The 20,803-nt window shown below is 44.3% G+C and overlaps 1 protein-coding gene across 1 annotated transcript in view; it reads left to right on the forward strand.

Annotated features, from left to right (window-relative positions):
• The first annotated feature begins 1,016 nt into the window (after window positions 1-1,016).
• LOC138528149 (olfactory receptor 52P1-like) overlaps window positions 1,017-20,803 on the forward strand; it is a 76,846-nt gene continuing 57,059 nt past the window's right edge. The window contains exons 1-2 of the mRNA XM_069639601.1: window positions 1,017-1,043; window positions 18,133-18,361. Of these exons, the coding sequence (XP_069495702.1) occupies window positions 1,017-1,043; window positions 18,133-18,361 (256 nt within the window). The remainder of the gene's footprint in view (window positions 1,044-18,132; window positions 18,362-20,803) is intronic.

The following is a 20,803-nucleotide window of genomic DNA, read 5'->3' on the forward strand; positions in this document are numbered from 1 at the left end:
CATAGCACTTCAGATGCATTAACCTTGAACATTCCATCCATTAAAGATTCATTAACCTTGAACATTCCATCTATTAAGCAGCACCAAGTGTATTCTTGGGTGTGGTAGCTAATCGATTGCCTTTGCACATGCTCACTCTCTAGGAGTGGCAGGGTGTGGCGGGTAAGCCGGCCCTAATTAGCGTGCCCACAATCACAGCTTATAAGTTGCCCCGATCCTCAAGACAGACGCTTCAAGTTATTCTGCTCTTTCAAGCAGCATAACGCTCACCGTTGCCTGAGGTCAGACTTACCTTTGAATCTCTTCGGTGAACTGAGTATTCATCTTAACACTTTCTGGAACGCCGAAATCTTCATCTTGGCACCGCAGCACTACATGCTCCATCGTCGACAGCAGCGCCTGTAAGGAAAAACAGAAGACAAGGTTAGACATCGAAAAAACAGTCAGTTTAAGGTTGCGCTTCACCATACTTCGCGCTTTTCCTTAAACCATCACTTACCTGCTGTCGAGCATTGCGATAGCAGCCATCTTCCATCCGTCCGCGTCTCACAGCTGCATTGAGGCTGCATTTCCATCTAAGGGTAGAAAACAGAAGGGAGGCATTATTGCGGGCATAAATAGGAGCAACATATGAAGACATTGAACAGAACGAACAGAATCACAAGAGCTCGAGAAAGATTTACCAATCATGAGGAGAAGCATAGTTGCGGCTGGACTGGACTAATCCTTATCAGGGATCAGTGAAGGAACTAGATCCCATTCGACGCACCCCTGCCAGAAGTAGCAGGATGGAGAGCTTATCTTCCATAATTCACAGGTGAGCTTTATGGGCCGGTGTATGCTCACAGAAACCGTACTTTGGGGAGAAGGGTTCGAGAGGTACAACCATCACAGATTGGCACACTCACACACTCTTATCTCCACTCAGGAGCAGTATCACCACGTACCACTGCTCACAGCTTTTCTAATGAGGGAGAGGCCTGAAGAGTTAATCAAGTTCAGGGAGGGCTGCAACCATGCCCGAATGCCTCCGCAGAGACCAGGTGAGTGTAACAATCAGATACAATTAAGGAAAGACTGGAGCTTTATTTCCAAAAAGTGTACAGTGACTGTCTAATCCTTATCAGCAATACAGCCAAATAAGTGTCCATTAAACTTATGCGCAAAAAGAAATTGGACTCATTGAAAATTCAAATGATTCAGGATGCCTTTAAGAAGAAAGTGGATGAATTAGACGTGACTATTAAGGAATTTCATGATTTTAATCTCAACTAAAAGATTCTGAAATTGAAAAAATACATTGCATCCTTCTCACATAAAAAGTTCTTTCTGTATACATATTAGTCTCAAGACACAAACAAAGTCTATACCTCAGAACAACACAAATATTGTTCTTTTCTTGGAGATTCAACATGACATCAGGTCCAGTGCAACCTGCATGAAACATGTGAGAAATCAGTCTACCTTTTAAGACTGTTTTCTTATCGCCCTCAAGCAAACCTATACAAATGTTTTTTGAACATGTGTGCATACTTAAAATATGCAGTCTGCCTCATATTAATGGTAAGCTCATTGTATTCAAAATAACTCCAAAGGTTCACATTACCAATGCTACCTATACTTTTAAAAATACTTTTTAGACTATCTTTTGATTGAAGAATCTTGAACACTGTTTGACATTTCACAAGAGTTAACTGTAACGAATCTCCATAAACAAGGAGATGGTTGCCTCTAAACAAAACATCATAATGAGTTTTCAAGACCTCTTGCATTCACAAGATCATGGAAGCTAACATCACGTTAGACACCATACTCACTCAATACACAATCATGGTATTTAGTTTTCCCAGAGCTCTCCCTACTTCTTTGATGCACGTTTTTGATATTCCAGTTCATTGCCATGCTCCACTGGTAGAATTAATAACCGAAGTAAAGTAACACCACATATATTGAATGTGGTTTCACCTATGGGTGCAGTCACAATATAGGATAAGAGCAATAGGCCAGGTGTAGTATCATTGCTCTAAATGCATACATTAGAAAAGGTGTTCCTGTAGTAGCCTGTCCACTAACATATATCAATAAAGGGTTGTAGTGGACACAGGAACATTCATGTGTACCTCGTTTAAGACCATGTAAGAACCTATCTTTGATTTTGTCACACATTTCCTTTTCTCTGACATTTTTATTAGTCCATTGCACTCTCCACTTCTTCCATGTCAAGCTCAACATGTGTTTGAATAATTGGATCTAACGCATTTTCACTATTTTCAGCAGATTCTTGACTGCCTTCAGGAGTCTCTTTTGTCAATTCAGCTGCCAAAAGTTGTTCTTGGCACATTTCTTTTTGCAATAATTTTAGGTGTTGTTCAAACATTGGGGACATGATACATATTTTATTTTCAACAAATTACTGTTCAAAAGTTTCTAAACGTCCAAGCAGATCTGTCTCTGCACGCCATGGCAAGAACAACTGCAAAAGGTAAAAATAAATTAATTCCTTTTTCTCCACAATTTGGCAGGAAAGTTTCATGTGGTTGATGAGAGTTAACTTGTCAAGTATAGCCATGCAACCAGTACATTCATGTACTTTAAATAGTAATATGTCATTGTTTGCTTCCACATTTCAATACGAGTAACATTTGACTACTTCATACAAGCAAAGGTTTTCTAAATGTAAAGACCTATTTGGATAATAGGTATCAATTACTTTGGTTTTAAAAATGTCTGTTTTATCAGATACTCTTTAAGCTAACTGTTCAATTTCAGCAATAATCTTTAGTATCTGTTTTCTACTAATTGCCCAACCAAGACTTAGCCAAAATACGTTGATGTTATGCCCATACAGAGGCAAACTAGTCAATCGATCTACAACTTCATAGCTTACACAGTCTCTGTGTGAGAGCATTTTGATACCAAAGCTCAGTTGTTTCTGACTAAGACTTTTGTCTGCTGATAAGTCAGCCTGCATTTCAGCTGATTGCTCTTTTCAGTTGTTGTCAAGTATGCCATAAAATAGCAAGCAACAGCAGTTGTGTTATCAGCAATATACTGTACATCAGTATGAGCATTGCATGGCTGAGCAATGACACAATTGTAATCATTTACATATGGGCATTCCATATATCTTTTTAAATGATATGTATGCTGAGGCTACTTACCATTTACATAGTGTTCAATAGATAGAAAAACTCTATTTGTTTGACCAACTGGAGAAACAGGTTGCCATTACCCCAGTGGGGCAAAACAGGTGGCAGGACCAGGCTATGGGTAAAATACCTTATAAGGGACCTAATGGGGCATTAGGTTATCACACACCTATTTAGGCTGGCCTGTCCTGGCACGAGACTGCGAGGCGGCCATCATGCAACCCCAGCTGGCTCTGTGCACCAAGAAGACAAAACAAGCCTAGCTGCCCACCACAAGTCCCTGGCAGGTAAGTGTTACACAAGGGTAGGAATCCAAATCTGCATTTAGTGTAGTAGTTATCTATACTTTAAAATTTTCCTTGGCAGTACTTTCCATCATTTGAAACATTTCTGCCTTGTTCCATATATAAGCATTGACATGCTAAGTAGGGATTGAACAAGTAACACACTTTTCAATAAATTGCATTACACCGCTATCACTATCTTTACCAAACTATGGAGCATCTTTGATCCACATTAGCTTTTGTATATGTGGAACTCCACATGCTTGATACTCTGTCCTCCAAAAGTAATGTTTCCACAGTGGACCATTTTCTTTACTACATATATAAAGATTAACATTGCTAAAAATCGGTGATGAAAAAATCTAGATATACCAACATGGTCCATGGTATACATCTCTGCTGGCGTCATGTGACTGTACCTTATTTAGTTGGATTACTTTCTCGAATCCACTCTGCAAGATCATCCCAGCCACACTCAGCCCAATTTAAAATCATAAACCAAGTTGGAGGACCAGGTTTCAGAGCATACATATAAACTCAGAATGTCTTCTATAATAATATGTTTTAGTTCCTATAAAGTGGCAAGGATTTTGTTAATGTTCCCTTCTAATGCCTCATCATGTGTTTGTCCTGAGCCCTTAAATGCAGTGGTAATGGTATTACTGCTGCACTTAAGGGCTCGCCAAATCAGGAGTTGGGTGGAAAATGGCATTTTTACATCCAGCTTTTTGCTGGACGGGTGAAAATGACAATGTTCAGGCTGTTTTCTGCTGTTTTTGCCACTATTACCACCGGCAAAAATATAGCGCTCCACAACCCCATTGGGTCCTATGAACTCAATGGGGAATGGGGATTTATGACCCTCCCTGCCCCCCTGCAACTTGTGATCCGGTGCAAATTGTGCCGAACCGAGTTGCGGTAGTGCTATTAGCGTTGGGCGGTATGCCGGCGTACTACAGTCGGGACACTGCCCAACTCATGATGAGGCCCATAGACTTAATTCTTTGGTGTTACCTGTTGCAAGACCTTATTTTCAGAAACATTTAGAAATCGAGTTCCCGTTTGAAGTGTATGAGCAAAAGAATAGCACAGTGTTGAAAATTCACTTTCTTACAGTAAGTGAAAAATGTATTTGATATTGGTGCGTGAAGTCACCGCTATCATCAGGTAAGTCAGGCAGCCGGCAATGATGAGGAGTGAGATGAAGGGTACAAAAGGAAACGTCTTTTATTAAGTTACACTTAAGCATAAACAGGGGAACAGGAGAGCAGTGGGTTAACATCCATTCCAGTTGGCTCCCATACTGCAAGTCCCTTCAACTGTCCCTGGTGGAACCCTTCACATCATTGGATTCTGTTACATCTCTAACATTCCAACTGTAAAGATTGGAGGGGGTATCTGTACTTCTGCCCTCTATATGGTAGGGTAAAGGCACAGAGCACCCCAGCAAGGCTCTCAGTTTGGGAGCAATGGATAAGCAGCCAGGCTTAAGCTTTCACAAGGTGATGCAGGCTGGTTCCTAAGTACAGTGTTTCCCCCACAAAGGAATGTCCACACACTATGTTAGGTGATAACACAGCTTCTTTATATAAAATAAGGGTTCAGGAATATATAAACATATAAATAATAGCACCTTGTGCTTGGAATACTTATTCAAAGAATAGTAAATAAATACATTCTATGTGGTACCACACATGACTTAAATCCATTAATAGATGCACTAAGTGCAGACAGTTTCAAATAGGCGTGTGAATTATTAATTTCAGGTGTAACAGCATAGAAAAGCACAGCATAGAATAGGGAAGAAAGGCAGGTTAGTTGTGAACAGTCGCAGGATACTTTCTCTAGCTTAGATAGATAATTCTGAGTAAGACTCCCCCCACATGGGCAACCTGTAAGAGAAAAGATAGGGAGTAACTTATATTGGCCCTCATTACGACCCTGGCGGAGTGGGTTTACGCCAGCGTTAATCGCGGCGGACCCGTCCGCCCTACTACGAGTTCCCGTAGCGCCATGGAACGCTTTCCGCCTGGTTTTTCCGGGCGGAGAAATCCATGGCGCTACGGGACCTTGATGTTAATTACGCCACCGTATTTTGCGGTGGCGCAATTAACGCCTTCCCCACTCCCATTATACCCTATGGGGCAAAAATGGGAATGGGGAAGGGTAAAATGGGGAATGGGGATTTACCGCCCCGCCAAGGTCGGCATGGGGCGGAAAATCCGCCTACCTCCATGGCGCTATCGGCAGCTTTCCGCCGTGCTCCGCGGTGCTTTTAGCACCGCGATTTCCGCCAGGGTCGTAATGAGGGCCATTGTCTTTTACTGCCCAGTCCAATAATGTTCAATAACCTTTTGCTTTCTTTAAAAAGGTTCAACCACCCCAGAGTACCTGAGACGCCACAGGAGAACAAGATTCAAGACAAATCTGGGACCACTGGACGACTTCTGAGGCTAGAAGATTGTGTTCCTCGTCACTGTGCCTTTGGTGCCTTGGCTCGTCGATTCCCTCCAATGATTGACCCCCTTTAGAAGAAGGAGCCACTGGGATGCTGAGTCCAAGGATAAAATGGATCCAAAGCCTTTTTGAAGTGCATCAGTTGTACTTTTCGCAGTGCTCTCCTATGGTTGTTGATTTCTCTGACTGTAGAAGTCCTGTGAAGATGGGTGCATAGGTTACTTTACTGTCAGGTTTCGGGAATATCGCAGACTTGGGGATCTTCAGGTGTACCCTCTGACAAACTGGCCTGCAGCCTTCTTCAAAGGCAATATAGGCTCTGCATCTGCACCAAAAAATAGTCTATATTCAAGCCTGATTCTCCATGGCATCTAACAACATGGCTGAATGTTTCAAAGTCTGCAAGGAACTGGCCAACTCTACTGCAGTCGCATCCTCAACGGCAGACGCCCAGGCCCTTTGCTCAGCACTGGCTGCACACTTCACTACCGAACACAGGACATCTTGTCTTCTCTCTCTTCTGCACCCCCTCCTGCACCAACATCTCTTGGGCCCCCATCGGGCGCCCCTTTCCCTTCCCCTCTTCTTCTCTCCTCCCTCTCCCTTGTCACGCCTGATGAGGGCTCTAGACAAGTCCAGTCTATGAAAGCCTCCTCCAAACAGGTTAACTCCTCCCCCTCCAAAACCATCAAGGACAATATTGACTCTCTCGCTCCATCCTTGGCTGACCTCTGCAACCTCTCTTTCACCACTGGAGTTTTCCCCACTCCTCTCAAGCACTTTGTTGTGCACCCTCTGCTCAAAAAACCCTATGTCGTCCCGACGATTCCGGCAAACTATCACCAAATCTCCATCACTCCTTTCCTGGGCAAACTACTGCAGAAGGTAGCTTTCACCCATCTTACCTTCCATACTGAATATTTGGCTGTCTCCACAACCATCAGTCTGGCTTTAGAGAATCCAGAGGCACAGAAACTGCTCTTCTGATCACCGGTGAAGACCTTCTCTCAAATCTTGACTCCAACTCTCCTTCTGCACTCATTCTTCTGGGCCTCTCTTCTGCTTTCGATACAATAAGCCACAACATCCTGATCTCCCATCTCCATGATACCCTGGGCATCAGAGATCTGGCCCTGGCGTGGCCCGCCTCCTTTGTCTCTGACCATCCTTCCCAGGTGGAACTTGGGTCCTTCCTCTCCTCTATCATCCTCTTTACTTGTGGTGCCCCCCCAGGGATCTAACCTATCCCCCTGGTTATTCAATATCTACATGACCCCCTTGGCCCACACAATCTCTACCTTTACCTCTAACTTTCAGTGTTATGCGAATGACACACAGCTCTCTTTCAGTCTACCCTCGGCCCCCTTCTCCTCCTCGCTCATCCCTGATTGTCTGTCGTGCAATCCAGTCTTGGTGTTCTGCTAACGATATTTGCCCGAATGCAAGTAAGGCAGAGATCGTCCTCATTGAGACCCCAGCTCCCACTTTTACACTTTCACTCTGACTGGCCTCTCTTGACCCTGCGCCCTCACCTAATATTGAGGCAAAAAATCTAGGGGTCATTTTCAACTCCACTCTCTCCTCTTCTCACATCTCGAACATCTCTAAAACATCCCATTATCAGCTGTACCTCCTCAGTTGTATTCTATCCTTTCTCACCTTCCTGCAGAGGCTCAACATCTCCAGAGCCCTGGTTCTCTCTAGGCTGTACTATTGTAACAGCCTCTTTCTCAATCTTCCTGCTTCTACTCTCTGTCCTCTACAACTCATCCAGAACCGAACTGCAAGACTTATCCTTGGCCTCAAGCTCAGGGACCGCACCTCTCCAGTGCTGAAATCCCTCCACTGGTTCCCCGTGGTTGCATGTATCAAGATTAAGACCCTCTGCATAGTCCACAGGGCTTTCTGGGCTCCGGGGCCCACACTATCTAAAATGCTTTCTTCCTAAATACTCTGCCTCTAGAACCTTCCGCTCATCCTCTTCCAACTCTTTGAGGCTGAGTCATTTTTCCAAGAAGGGATATGGGGGTAGATCTTTATCCTCTGCAGGTGCCTACCTCTGGAACAGCCTCTCTGCCTCTCTCTGTTTTAAGACCCTTAAGTTCCTGAAGCTCCTCAAGACCGTCCTCTTCTCTCCTCCTTCTCTCTCCCTCTCCCCTGCTAACCTACTTTCTTTTCTCTCCTGCCTCCTTCCTCCTTCTCTCCCAAACTCTGTCAGTCTCTGCTGACTGGTTGTCTGGTTCACCTCCAGGGCCTTACAGGTCCCAGGCTCCCCTGCCAGTCGTTTACACTTGCCTCCGGGCCACTGCACTATATTCAACATTACTGCACTTTCTGCATAAATTCCATGAGTGCAGAAACCTTGCTGCACTTAACCCCGGGCTCTTGTGAAGTGGACGCACTTGTTCCCCTTGCCCCATCCTCGCACCTCTGGCTGTATGCATGCATGACCTGAATGAACTAGGTCTAGTAAGTTTGCTTGCCCTGTCTGCTTCCTTTTCTTTGTCTCCCTGCCTTAGTATGGTCGCTACTGCAACACTCCATGCAAGTATACTAGGAGAAATCCAGTTAGGACTAGTACACTAGTATTTCTGTTAGATCATTCGGAAACACGCAGCCTGACCTTCCTCGGCACTCAGCAACTCTGAACTCTCTCCTGTGGGCAAAAGTGGTCAGTGATGATGGTGCGGATTTCCCTTGAAATGTTCTTAGGAAGTTTGTACTTTTTGCAGCTTCGGGTGCCCAACATCACTATGCAAGTGGTGTTAGTAGGTGCATTTGGCTTCTGTATGAAGATGTGTAGGTTACGTGGTATAGTTGACATATCAAAAATGGACTGCACACAAAAAGACTATGGGCCTCATTACAACTCTGGCGGTAGCCGTGCCGCTGTTAAAAACGGCACGGCTACCTCCAGAGTTGCATTTTTTCCGCCGCCTGTGAATGGGCAAGAACCGGGTCATGCCGAGTTAGGCAGACCTGGTACTTGCCCATTTTCGGTTGCGGAATCAAGGGCCTCCTCATCCCCATTCTTCCCCATAGGGCTGAATGGGGATGAGGACGTCGGATACACCGGCACAACTCTGCATTTGCCGGTGAATCCGACGTGCTCTGCTCGCGAGTGCCGTTACACCCGCCAGGAAAAACGTGGCTGGTGAAACAGTTCCCGCGAGCAGAGCCCGTAGTATGGCGGTCCAGGAAGTACAGTACCGGCATGCTTACCAGTACCGTACCTCCCAGACCGTCATTCTCATAATGAGGGCCTTTATGTGTGAAGTGTATTTTTTTTATTTTGCAATTTTTATATGGTTGTAATTGTTTTCAATGCTGCTCGAGTTATAAGTGAAGAGAGAAAGTGTGCTGATGATAGTAACCTAGCACTAACATACAACACGTTTTTCCATTTACACCAGGTTTCATTTATCTTTAATCATGGCAAATGCACTTCTGAGTCTAATTTCACATCATTACTGACCATATACATTAGTACAGAAAGACTCTTTGTAGAAGCACACATACTGCACAGTACAACCTTTCTCAGAAACAATCCCCAAATAGTGTAAGCTAATGTATGGTCCTTTCACCCAACTTAATTAAGGAAACTTTTGAAATATGTAACTAATCAAAAAACAAACAGCCTGATTCATGGAATTATTTGCGTGAAAAACACAGATTTGTGCGCCTTTCTGCCCGAAAATCCCTGTTTGAAGTATGGGGATTTTCGGGCAGAAAGGGGCGCAAATCTGTGCTTTTCACGCAAATAATTCCATGAATCAGGCTGTAAGACATAACACTCACTGTCTACTCCTCCAAAAGATCCAACAGACCCATTGACCTTCACATGAGCCAAGCATACACCATCAACACAGAACACTTTCTGCATTCAAAATGAGATTTCAATACAAAATGGTGACTATTAAACATTTAAAAAGCTGTATGGCAATGAAAGAGGACTGAACTTCCCAAACTACCAAAATGGCCAACACATTTTTATTTCAACCTATCACACACGAGAACCCAATGAAAACAATCAAACCTACCAATTGCAAACAGAGAAATTCTGACATCATCCATGCTCCACAGCAAGTACTACTTCAAACACACATAACCCAGCATTTTCGCATTTTCAAGAAAACAGTGACAGAGTGCAAAAACTGTGTGGTTTGGTAGGAGACTACTGGTTGTTTTGGTTAATGTTCTTTTGTAGAAACCTACATATTGACATCAACCTGGGTTTACCTTTTTTTAGAATTAAATGGTTTGGATTACGAGGAATGCGGCAGTGCTAGATGTTTCCTAAATTGTTGAGTCTGAGAAGCACAGAGTAGCCAGCTGTCATACTCATTAATTGAGGAGGCAATAATTTGGTGACTGTACAAGGCAAATCTCTGTCTCTGAATATAAGATTCGGAAAAACTCATGCAACGTTTACCTCACACCATCTTCATTTTTCCCTACATAACTCAGTTGCAAAAATGGAAGTGGACCACCCCATGTAGTTCGAAAATAGAGACGGTTTACAGAAATGTGAATACAGTAGTCTCTGCTTTCATGAGAGATCACACATATATCTGGATATCCAACAAAATCAAGTTTTACATTTCTAATATTTATAGACATGATGGAGTACATCTAACTGATCAAGCAAAATAACTCTTAGTGAATAACAATAAATCAGAAATCCAACTTTGTTTAAAAAGTACAATGAATGAATGAGAAACAGTCCTTTTAAGGACTACCTATCACATACGTACACACACATGCGTATCTCGTCCCCTATGTCCTACGAACACTGTTCAGAAGTGTGTGTCAGACTTTTAATTAGTTCAGGGAGCCCAACCCTATCCGTAGGACACCTATTGCGCTTGATTCAGTGTGCGCGTGCACCTAGGTGTCCTACGGACAACCGTCCCATTCGCGGACGTTCGCGGTGTTACCATGTGACGGCAACTGCGCTGCGTGTCTGTCACTATTCGCAAACACGGTCCAGGCCCTCGAATAGTAAAAAAGTATTTGCTGCCCAATAAACAGTGTTTTGATTTGATACTTCACCCTTGCAGATGTCCCAGACCATACACTAGTCGATCTCGAGACTTTTATCAACTTTTTGAGCTCAGCTTGGGGTTTGAAGCGTATGCGTGACTGTTTGCAGCGCGCTCCCCTGAATCCCCTATAAATGGCCACACCCCACTTTTTCTATTCATTCTGTTTTTGGATACCATGGATAGAGCACAGATCCAGATTGCTGCTTGAATGGTTACCTAGTTTGTTGAATTGCTCATTTCCTCAATAATGGCATCCATTGCTACTTCTGCTGCTGCTGACTCCTCAGCGCCGCCCCCACCACCACCATCACAATATTCTGGAGGGCCTGGGGAGGGGAAAAGGCGTGGTGATGCAGAGGGGGAACAAAAAGAGGAAGAGAATGAGGAAGTGGAAGTCCCCACTACCAGCTTCTAACGTGAGTCTTGGGTGTGGAGGCTTTTTACTACTGTTGGGGGGTACCTAAGGTGCGTGTAGCCAAGGTTTGCTGCACTGAGTGCATGGTACTCAGTCATGGCAAGCCTGGGCTGTACAGCTACGGGACCACCTCCAGGCGGCGACACCTGAGGTCGATCCACAAGGCAGCAGTTCGGGGGGTCATCTGGTTCGAACAAGGTAGCAGGTTGAGTTCCTCTATTGCACCCCCTGCATCTGCTCTTGTCACCACAAGGGACACTCCTGTGGGGCAGCGGATCCCTGAGCTGGCCTTGCAGGCCTTATGCACCACAGTGGACCCTTACCTTTCTAAGGTCACTGTACTGTGTATGTACTGCGATGCAGACTCTTTTCAGAGCCACCTTTCCCAGTTTAAAAATAGAAGTACCAAAGAAATGGTGCAGGCCCCTGCGCTGTCAGCAAAGTGCACGGACAGCGCGCAAGTCCGCAGACCTCCAAAACATGTAGGTGGTGGTAAACCATTGCACTCTTTTGTGGGAGGAAGTGGTGGCTCTGAAAAGAGACTTTTTTATGATTGTGGAAGGTTTTTTCAACATTTTGAGAAAAAGTAAGCAACACCTACTATAAAGTGCATACTATATGTGCAAAAAGGGCTGCAAAGTATGTTGATTGCCAGCATTAGTAAGATGGATTCTCTGCAAAAAATGTTGGTGCTACGAAATGTAATGGCATGCAACATGATGTGTTACTACTGACTTCTGCAATTGTATTTGCTCTGCCCTCTTGCTTCTCCACTGTTTTTGACAGCTTACTCTCTGTTCTCCCCTCCTCTCCCTTCTCCTGTCCCCTCCCCTCCTCCCATTACTTTCTTCTATGCACTTACTCTATCAGAATTGTCCCTGGTCCTAGTACGATAGCAACCTTGTCTGTTTCCTCCCACCTCCCCTTACTGTCCACCCACCCCCCAACCAGCACTATCTGAAATGTTGTCAGGCCTAGTACAATAGTTGCTTGTTTTGTTCCTCCCCTCCCTTTCTGCACCCCTCTCCCTCACCTTTTGTTTTTCTCCGGCTCTACCAGAAATGTCATCAGGCCTAGTATGGTAGTTGCCTGTCTGTTTCCATTTCCTTCCCACTCTCCCCCGTCCTTCCTTATCTATGTCTTAGCTCTTGCACTATCTGAAATGTCATCAGGCCGATTACGATAGTTAATTTCACATCCTTGATGTTCATGGCCTGTAAGAATGTCATTCTCTTTTCCCTTGTTCCCCACCCTTGCCTTGAAGCACTTTGAAACACATTGGGCCTCATGACACGGTAGGTGGTTGCCGCTGGTATTTTACCGTGTCCGCCTTGGTGGATGGCGGAATTACCGCCCTACTCCAAGGTGAGCGGGGGCGGTAATTCCCCATTCACCAAGGCACTTCCCCATTCCCATTTTTGCCCCCATAGGGCATAATGGGAATGGGGAAGGCGCTAATTACGGTACCGCAAATTGCGGTACCGTAATTAGCACCAAGGTCCCTTTGCGGCACCCTACTTTAATGGCTGGTAAAACCAGCCGTTAAGGTCGGGTCCCGCAAATGGAACTCATTGTAAGGCGGTAAGGGTTTACCGGTACCAGTGCCCTTACCGGTACCGGTAAACCCTTACCACCTAATGTGTAATGAGGCCCATTGTGTTTAGGTGCTATATAAATAAACTATCATATCATATCATATAATACCAAAACTAGCCATGTCTCTGTAAAGTGCAAGCACTCCTTGCAAACTACTGTCAGCCACACTGTACAACAAAGAGTGCAGGCCTGGAAAACCAAGATCATCAGAAATTTCTCTTCCCTCCGCATACCTCTCCAGGTCACATACAAAGCAATCTCCCACTATCTATACAGGAAATCTGTGCATCTCTCAACCACCAGTCATCTTCACTACACAACCAACACAGCAATAAAAAGGTTTTACCCTCTCTGCCTGTAAAGTACAACCTGAACACCTGATTGGCTAATCCCCACAGTCCCATTTCATGGCAGGCAGGCTGAGAAGCCCTGGATGTGGTACACCCTGTCCGTGAACTACTGCGGTGTCCACGGACTCCGTAACACAGGGGAAGCCCTTCTTCCCTTTCCACTTCACTCTTTGCAGCACTCCCTCATTCACTACAGTTAAGCAGTCACACACCCATCCACCAATCACAGCCAAGAACTCTGCATCTAACTCTGTAAACTCAGTTCAACACTTCAGGTGTACTGTACAACACTCAGAGTACAGGTCTCCTGTTCTTCCAAAGCACCTGCATCTGAAACTACTGTACAACTCTCCAAGACTTCTAGTTCCAGATTAATCGATATCTACATCCATCAACACAAACTACAGGTATGCAAATATTTTGTAGAGTACATTTGCAACTCTTTTACAAATGCGTGTGAACAGGGTGCCTGCCACTTACCCTGCATAACCACTTAATAATCATACTCTCATGTGTCCCATCTCCTGACATCAAGTGGCAGTTACTTAAATGCTGTGTGCTTTCAAAGTTTTCTTTTAATGCCCACTTGCATAACAGTTCCAAAACACATATTTCAATTTTAGTAGTGATTTCTTTGATAAAAAAAAAGACGACCACATTGGGAACATTTGCACAGCAAGTTCAAGCGCCAGATCCTATGTTAAACTTCAATATATTACCACCACATGCATGTGTGCCCATATTACCCATTCTAATGTGCAAACTGTTATTTTCTTCTTTGCTTCTGTTACTTTTATAACTACTTCTCCCACTTACAGACCAGGTGTAAAATGCCCAGAATGCACACAGAAATGAGACTGCTTGTATGTTACCAAAGCATGGCAAGAACATACATTGCACCATTAACAAAATGCACCATTGGAAGGAAAGCAAACACATGCATGTGTACATTGGCAACAGTGCTATCTATAAATATGGATAAATAAATGAAAGCAACAGGAAAGGATTTCTGCACTCCTGTAGCAAGCATCTGACCCTACTAAAAGTTGCACTACTCCATTTCCAATGCAAGTAGTGCAATGACAACTCACACACTTGGAAAAGTGCAGCCCCATAGGTCATACTTATCACTGCACCATTGGCCCCCATAGCAGCAATGCTGATGCTCCCAAGTCCCCATTCCTATAAGGTTCTTTACAATCACACACACATACTAACTCTTCCTTTAAACAAATCCTCCTACAATTTAAATTAATGTGTTTTCCTAGTGCAATTGTTGTGCCATTAACACCCACTAACTTCCTTCTTTTGCAATTGCAGTGAAGAATGTCTCTACTGGAAGATAAAACCCCTAAGAAACCTGCTCTTCACATCCAACAAAGTAAGTGGAGTACTGTAATAGTATTCTTCCTGTTACTCAGACAGTGTAGGGTTGTTGTATTGTAGCCTACTAAATTATATCCAGCCCAACAGCATTTGCTTCACTCTTACTCATTGCACCTCAGAAGGTCCACTCTGTGTATTCTCATCTGAACACCAGTATGGTAACACCCACACGTTTTGTGAAAACATTGTTATTGTCTTACCTATTCATGCACAGTACACTGACATACACACTGAAGCAAACCTTTCACACATCAACACACACCGATTCCAGCCAAACACATTCCCAACCAGAAGTAACGGGCCCATTGCACAATCACACACCCCTCTATTAATGCCTACCTTCATATTCAGACACTCATGCACAGTGCACACAAATACAGTGCACTACTTTAAAAAAACCACACTTTCCTTTTTTCTCTAACAGACACAAGAGAATGCCTACCAAAAAGCAACTCCATAGAAAACAACGGAGAAATAGAGCAGATAAAACTAAAAGCATGCAAAATAGTCACCCGCCTCTAGCAGATTTTGTACAAAATGTTAAAAAAACAGCTAATACAGTCACTAAGCACATCTGAATCAGATAACAGGAAAAAAAGTGTGACCCCTCTTTCAAAATGAAAAACTAAGAAGACATGTATTAGGAAGAATACAACTACCAGCAATGCTAGCAGTGCATCTACCAGTTTTAACTTAGCCACAGGTAAACATTCCAAAATATTAATTTTACAAAAAATATTCCACCATGAAGTCCTTCAGAACCTTATAAAAACAGCAGAGAAATCACACTCAACCCTTAAAACTACCATAGAAACTGATGCTGAAAGCTCTCATAGACAGTACAATGCTGCTCAAAACAAAATTGTTTATATTAATTTTAAACAGAATGAAACCGCTAACAAAATTAATTAAGAAACTACAAAAAGTACTTCACAACATGCACAATATCAATGTAGAAACCTTTGCAAACATGTGTGCAGGTGAGTGGACACACACAACCAGCACAGAGCCATATTTCAATGAAGAGGCATACAAACAGGAGGGAGAAACACAATTGCCATGCATAGCAGTGGCCAAGAGTATGAAATGGTAGAGAACACCATTATGGCAGAAGAACTGCTCATTGAAAGAATATCCCCAACAAACTTACAATCAACTCTCCATTCCACTGAAGCAATCTGTCCCATCTGCAAATGGCCCTGCACCTGAATGTGTAACATACAAAAACAATCCTTCAAATCTTTACAGCAATTCCTCAATCAATATATGAAAGAGAAAGGGAAAATGAGAATGAAAATGTTGCAAACCATGGACTACTGTCCAACGCGCGAATACACAGAACTGCAAGGACATTCATTCGCCTGCATTTACAGGCCTGCTTGCAGAACTTGCAGAAGCACCTTACACCACATCACAATGTTAGCAACAGACCATTCGACTTTACGACATCTCATCCAGAGACTGTACTATGCAAACAGTCCTGCTTTAGAACTGGAGTATTTAAATCACATTCTCCAACATGACACAGGCAAAGAACTTCTTGCAACCAGTGGGCAGACTCTCATGCACCCAAGAGGCTAGGTGCAGTCCACAACTATCACAGCATAATACAGCCATGCACCCAAGAATCTGGCCATGCCCACAATCCCCACACCAGAGGCCCTGCCCACTTCTGTACACATACTATTGTAATACTTCCAAACAGTCGTCAGACTCTTGGGTTCATAGCCTCCGGCCATGCACCCAAGAGTCTAATGGCTGGCCACAACCACCACAGCATAATACAGCCGTGCACCCAAGAATCTGGCTGGTGACCACAACCCACACACACACTATTACAGTTCTTGCAACCAGTGGGCAGACTCTCATGCACCCAAGAGTCTAGGGCAGGCCACAACCATCACAGCATAATACAGCCATGCACCCAAGAATCTGGCCAGTGCCCACAACCCACACATAAAAGCCAGCAGGTAGAGGCCCTGTCCACTTCTGTATACATACTATTGCAGTACTTGCAACCAGTGGGCAGACTCTTGGGTGCACCCAAGAATCTAGTGGCTGGTGAAGGTGGTCACGCCCCACATTGCAATTAGAAACTCAGAATAAAGGACGCATCCCAGTAGGGAATGAGACCAGGAGATTGGTTGTAAGAGACAACAAAGGCTTTATATAAAATTCAGCATCCAGGGGACTCCGCTGCCTTGAGATCGCTCTGGCAAACAATACAGATACAATACATTTTGAAGGGTTACAGTGTCATACATGATGTTTTCCATACAGTCTACAAGTTACATTTGGATTGGTGTGGGAATGGTGCGGATGTCCCTTGAAATGTACTATAGTACTATAGGGACTCCTTGGGGTTGGCTGGCAGCTTGACGGTTTAGTTGACATCACATGTTTCAGCTGGGCTGGTCCGTGCGAGGTGAAGGTCAGGTCAGTTCCGGGAGAGGCGGATGGTACTGTCTAACTAATCTACATGCTATCACAGGACATACAGTAAATAATGACCCATAAACTATAACTTTGGTATTAAGAGAGGCCTATAAATTTTACACACTTATTAACATAACATCAAGACCACCAACCCAATTCTTAGCTCATCAACTCCTATCAAAGATAATATAGCCTTCTCCTTCAAAAAAGCAACTATATTAGAAGTCTAAAAAATCATCACCTCCCTAAAACCATCTAACTGCAAAGGGGAGAGCTGTCCTGCCCAGATAATAAAAGATGCAGCCAGAGACCTCTCCCCTTTTATCACCAAGCTAATTAACCTCTCATTCACTAATAACTTTGTACCCAGCAACCTAAAACAATCCTGGGTCCTCCCTCTATTAAAAAAAACAATCACTAGACCCAGCCATACCGACTAAGTATAGACCCATCACCACTGTCCCTTTCCTGCTGAAAATTCTGGACAGAGTCGCCTACATCCAGATTCAGAAGTACCTAGAATCGAACCAACTGCTAGGCTTACGTCAATCTGGCTTCAGACCTCAACATGGAACAGAAACCGCTCTGGTTGACCTCAAAAGCCAGATTGATGAAATCAAAGACAAAGGTAATGCCACAATCCTTCTTCTCTTAGACCTCTCAACAGCTTTCGATTTAGTCGACCACGAAATCCTCTGCAGCCACCTCCCTAGCGCAGCCCACTTCTCCTCCTCTGCCTCCTCATGGATACAATCCTTCCTGTCGAACAGAACCATGCGTGTCTTCTCCACAAAAGCAGCAGCGGACCCTATCCCCATCACTTGCAGAGTTCCATAAGGCTCCTGTGTCTCCCCCACTTTGTATAATATATGTACAAAGCCGCTATTCGTCAAATTGGACCATCTGGGTGTCACCTACACGAATTATGCAGATGACACCCAGATCCTCCTCACCATCTCAGGCAACTACAATGCGGACGTCACCCGGATTAACAAAATCTTCTCCATCATTCAGGCTTGGATGGCCACCCACGGTCTGTGCCTGAACGATGAGAAGACAGAGCTTCTTCTAGTCGGCTCCCCCAACAACCTGTCAAAACTCAGTCCTTGCTACAATAACATTATCATAGATGGTAATACGATCCCCATTGTTAAGAGTGTGAAAACCCTAGGCTTCCACCTAGACGCCAATACCAACCTCTCTAAACAAATCAACGCAACCGCCTCAGCCACTGCCTACACGGGTAAGCTTATCAGGGATAGCAGACCCTTCCTATCCCCCAACAGTTGCCTCACTTTTGCCAGAGCCCTCATTCAGTCCAAACTGGACTACTGCAATAGCCTGTACCTAGGAGCCAACCAATCCATAATCAACAAACTCCAGGTTCTCCAAAACAATGCCCTAGGCGCAGCCCTTAACATCTCTAAGCGAGAGCACATCTCCACAACCAGGAAAGCGTGTAAATGGCTGTCGATACAGCAAAAAATTGACCTCAAAACTATCTGCTTCACTGAAAAGTCCCTTAACCACTTAGCCCCACCGTACCTCACCAATAAATTTACCTTAAAAACCGCCGCCAGAACCACCAGATCTTCCAACTCCCTATGCCTGTCAGTGCCTAGATTTGCCCTAAAAAGAGCAGGTGGCGCTAGTTTCACAGTGCTTGCCTCCCAACTTTGGAACACCATTCCATTCAACATTAAAACTATTGAGTCCTTTCCAATATTTAGGAAATAGGTTATTGACTGGTTACTGAACAAAGAATAGCCTTTACCCTCACCTCGAAGACCTTCACCTCCCTAAGGGCGCCACCTTTCCTAAATTGTATGTAACTGCTGCCTATACCTTGTGATCTATGTAAATTGCTGTACCATGTAAATGTTTATCTCATGCCTGTAACCGCTTCCTTAAGTGCTCTTCTACCTACGGGTCTGGAGCGCTATACAAATTAATAAAACAAACAAACAAACAAACATGACCCCGCCTCAGATCATTGGAGAGGTGAAGGGTGTGGGGGTCTTGCCCCCCAGGTGACTTGCTGGGGGGGGAATTAACAGTTGTTGGGTCTGGCACTTCAGAGCGAGAGGGGATGGATTGATATGTGTTGGTTTAGGGTAGGATATATAACGACAGGAGATTAGTTTTACTGGGGGAACTCTAGGGTGATCAGCAAGGAAGGGTCACACTTCCCCCTTTTCTCACTTTCCCCAAGAAGCACAATGTTTCCCGAGCCCTGGTTCTCTCTAGGCTTCACTATCGCAAAAGTGTCCTCCTCAATCTACCTTATTCCACTATGCAACCCCTTCAGCTAATCCAGAATAGAGCAGCAAGATGTATCCTTGACCTTAACCCCATGTACCCCATCTCTCCTGCCCTAAAAACTCTCCACTGGCTCCCGGTTGCTGCACAGATCAAATTCAAATCCCTCTGATTCATCCACAAGGCTATCTGGGGCCAGGGACCACACTATCTGCAATTCTCTCTTACAAAATAGTCTCCTTCTAGACCTTTACGTTCCTCTGGCACCAACTCCCTGTGTGTAAAGCGTTTCGCTAAACAGAGAGCAGGAGGTTGTTTGTGTTCCTCAGCTTGATCCCTCCTTTGTAACAGCCTCCCCTTCCCTCTGCATCTTGAGCAGGACCTTCTTTAGTTCTGAAAGCACCTCAAGGCTTTCCTCTTTACCTCCTCCTTCCCTTCTTCCCTCATCTGCTAATCTCGCAGTTGCTGTGATCAGTTTCTTGGACCCTTATGCATCCTCTGGGCCCGTGACCACTCACAACCAATCCCCCCAGCTTCTGTCTAACTACAGCACTTGCCTCGGCACACCCTCTGCACTCTAGACTCCCACTTTTCCACCCAACGTGGCTCCTGCCCGCATAGCACTTATCATACCTTGCACTTCTTCTGTGGCTCTCCCTCGAGCACCGACACCCCAGCACCTACCCCTGCCTTCTTCTTTGCTGAACGTGCACGTTCTGAATACTGACAAGGCATAGAAGGTTCGGCCGTCCCTTCCCCCACTCTATCTTGTACTGCAATCCCATGTTCCCTCCCTCTTTGAAACGGAATGTATATAATGATGTTGTATGGCTTCAGTTACAAAGGCATGCCAAAATCACACAAGGGCCATTGGCTGACCCAAAAAACACAGGTATAACCGTGTCTGCACAGCTTTATATGCGATAACCGTGGCTATCTGGGTGGGCTTGCTTCAGTAGCAGTGGTTTTACCAAGGCTACATGGCCAATTTGAGACAAAACTTAAAAAAGGCATTTTTTAGTACAACAGCCATATGCTAGACAACAATCATTAATTTCAGCTCTGTTAACACTGTGAAAACAGTCACAATCCTACAATTTCAGGTATTTTTTCTATGATTTCTTCTTTCTGTAACGTTGTTATGTAGACATGTCTACAACGTAAATACGATGATGCCCAACGTGGCTTCTGATTGGTTCTCTGAGATAACTGTGGTTATTCCACCGCCCCCACAGGAAACTTGTTTGATTCTTTCATTGTTGTTTTGTCTTACTTGAAGACAGTTGTGTCTACTGCTAATAAGAGATTTTTCAAGAGCAAAACCCATTGTTCCTATTCTTTTTAACCTTCCATTACTCCTAAAGCTCTCTCCCTTGTCTTGTCTGGTGCAAGTATTGGAACGTCTTTATTTTAGCTTTTTGCTTTC

The sequence above is a fragment of the Ambystoma mexicanum genome, chromosome 7q (genome assembly GCF_040938575.1).
Source record: "Ambystoma mexicanum isolate Mex_15411 chromosome 7q, UKY_AmexF1_1, whole genome shotgun sequence".
NCBI classification, from domain to species: domain Eukaryota; kingdom Metazoa; phylum Chordata; class Amphibia; order Caudata; family Ambystomatidae; genus Ambystoma; species Ambystoma mexicanum.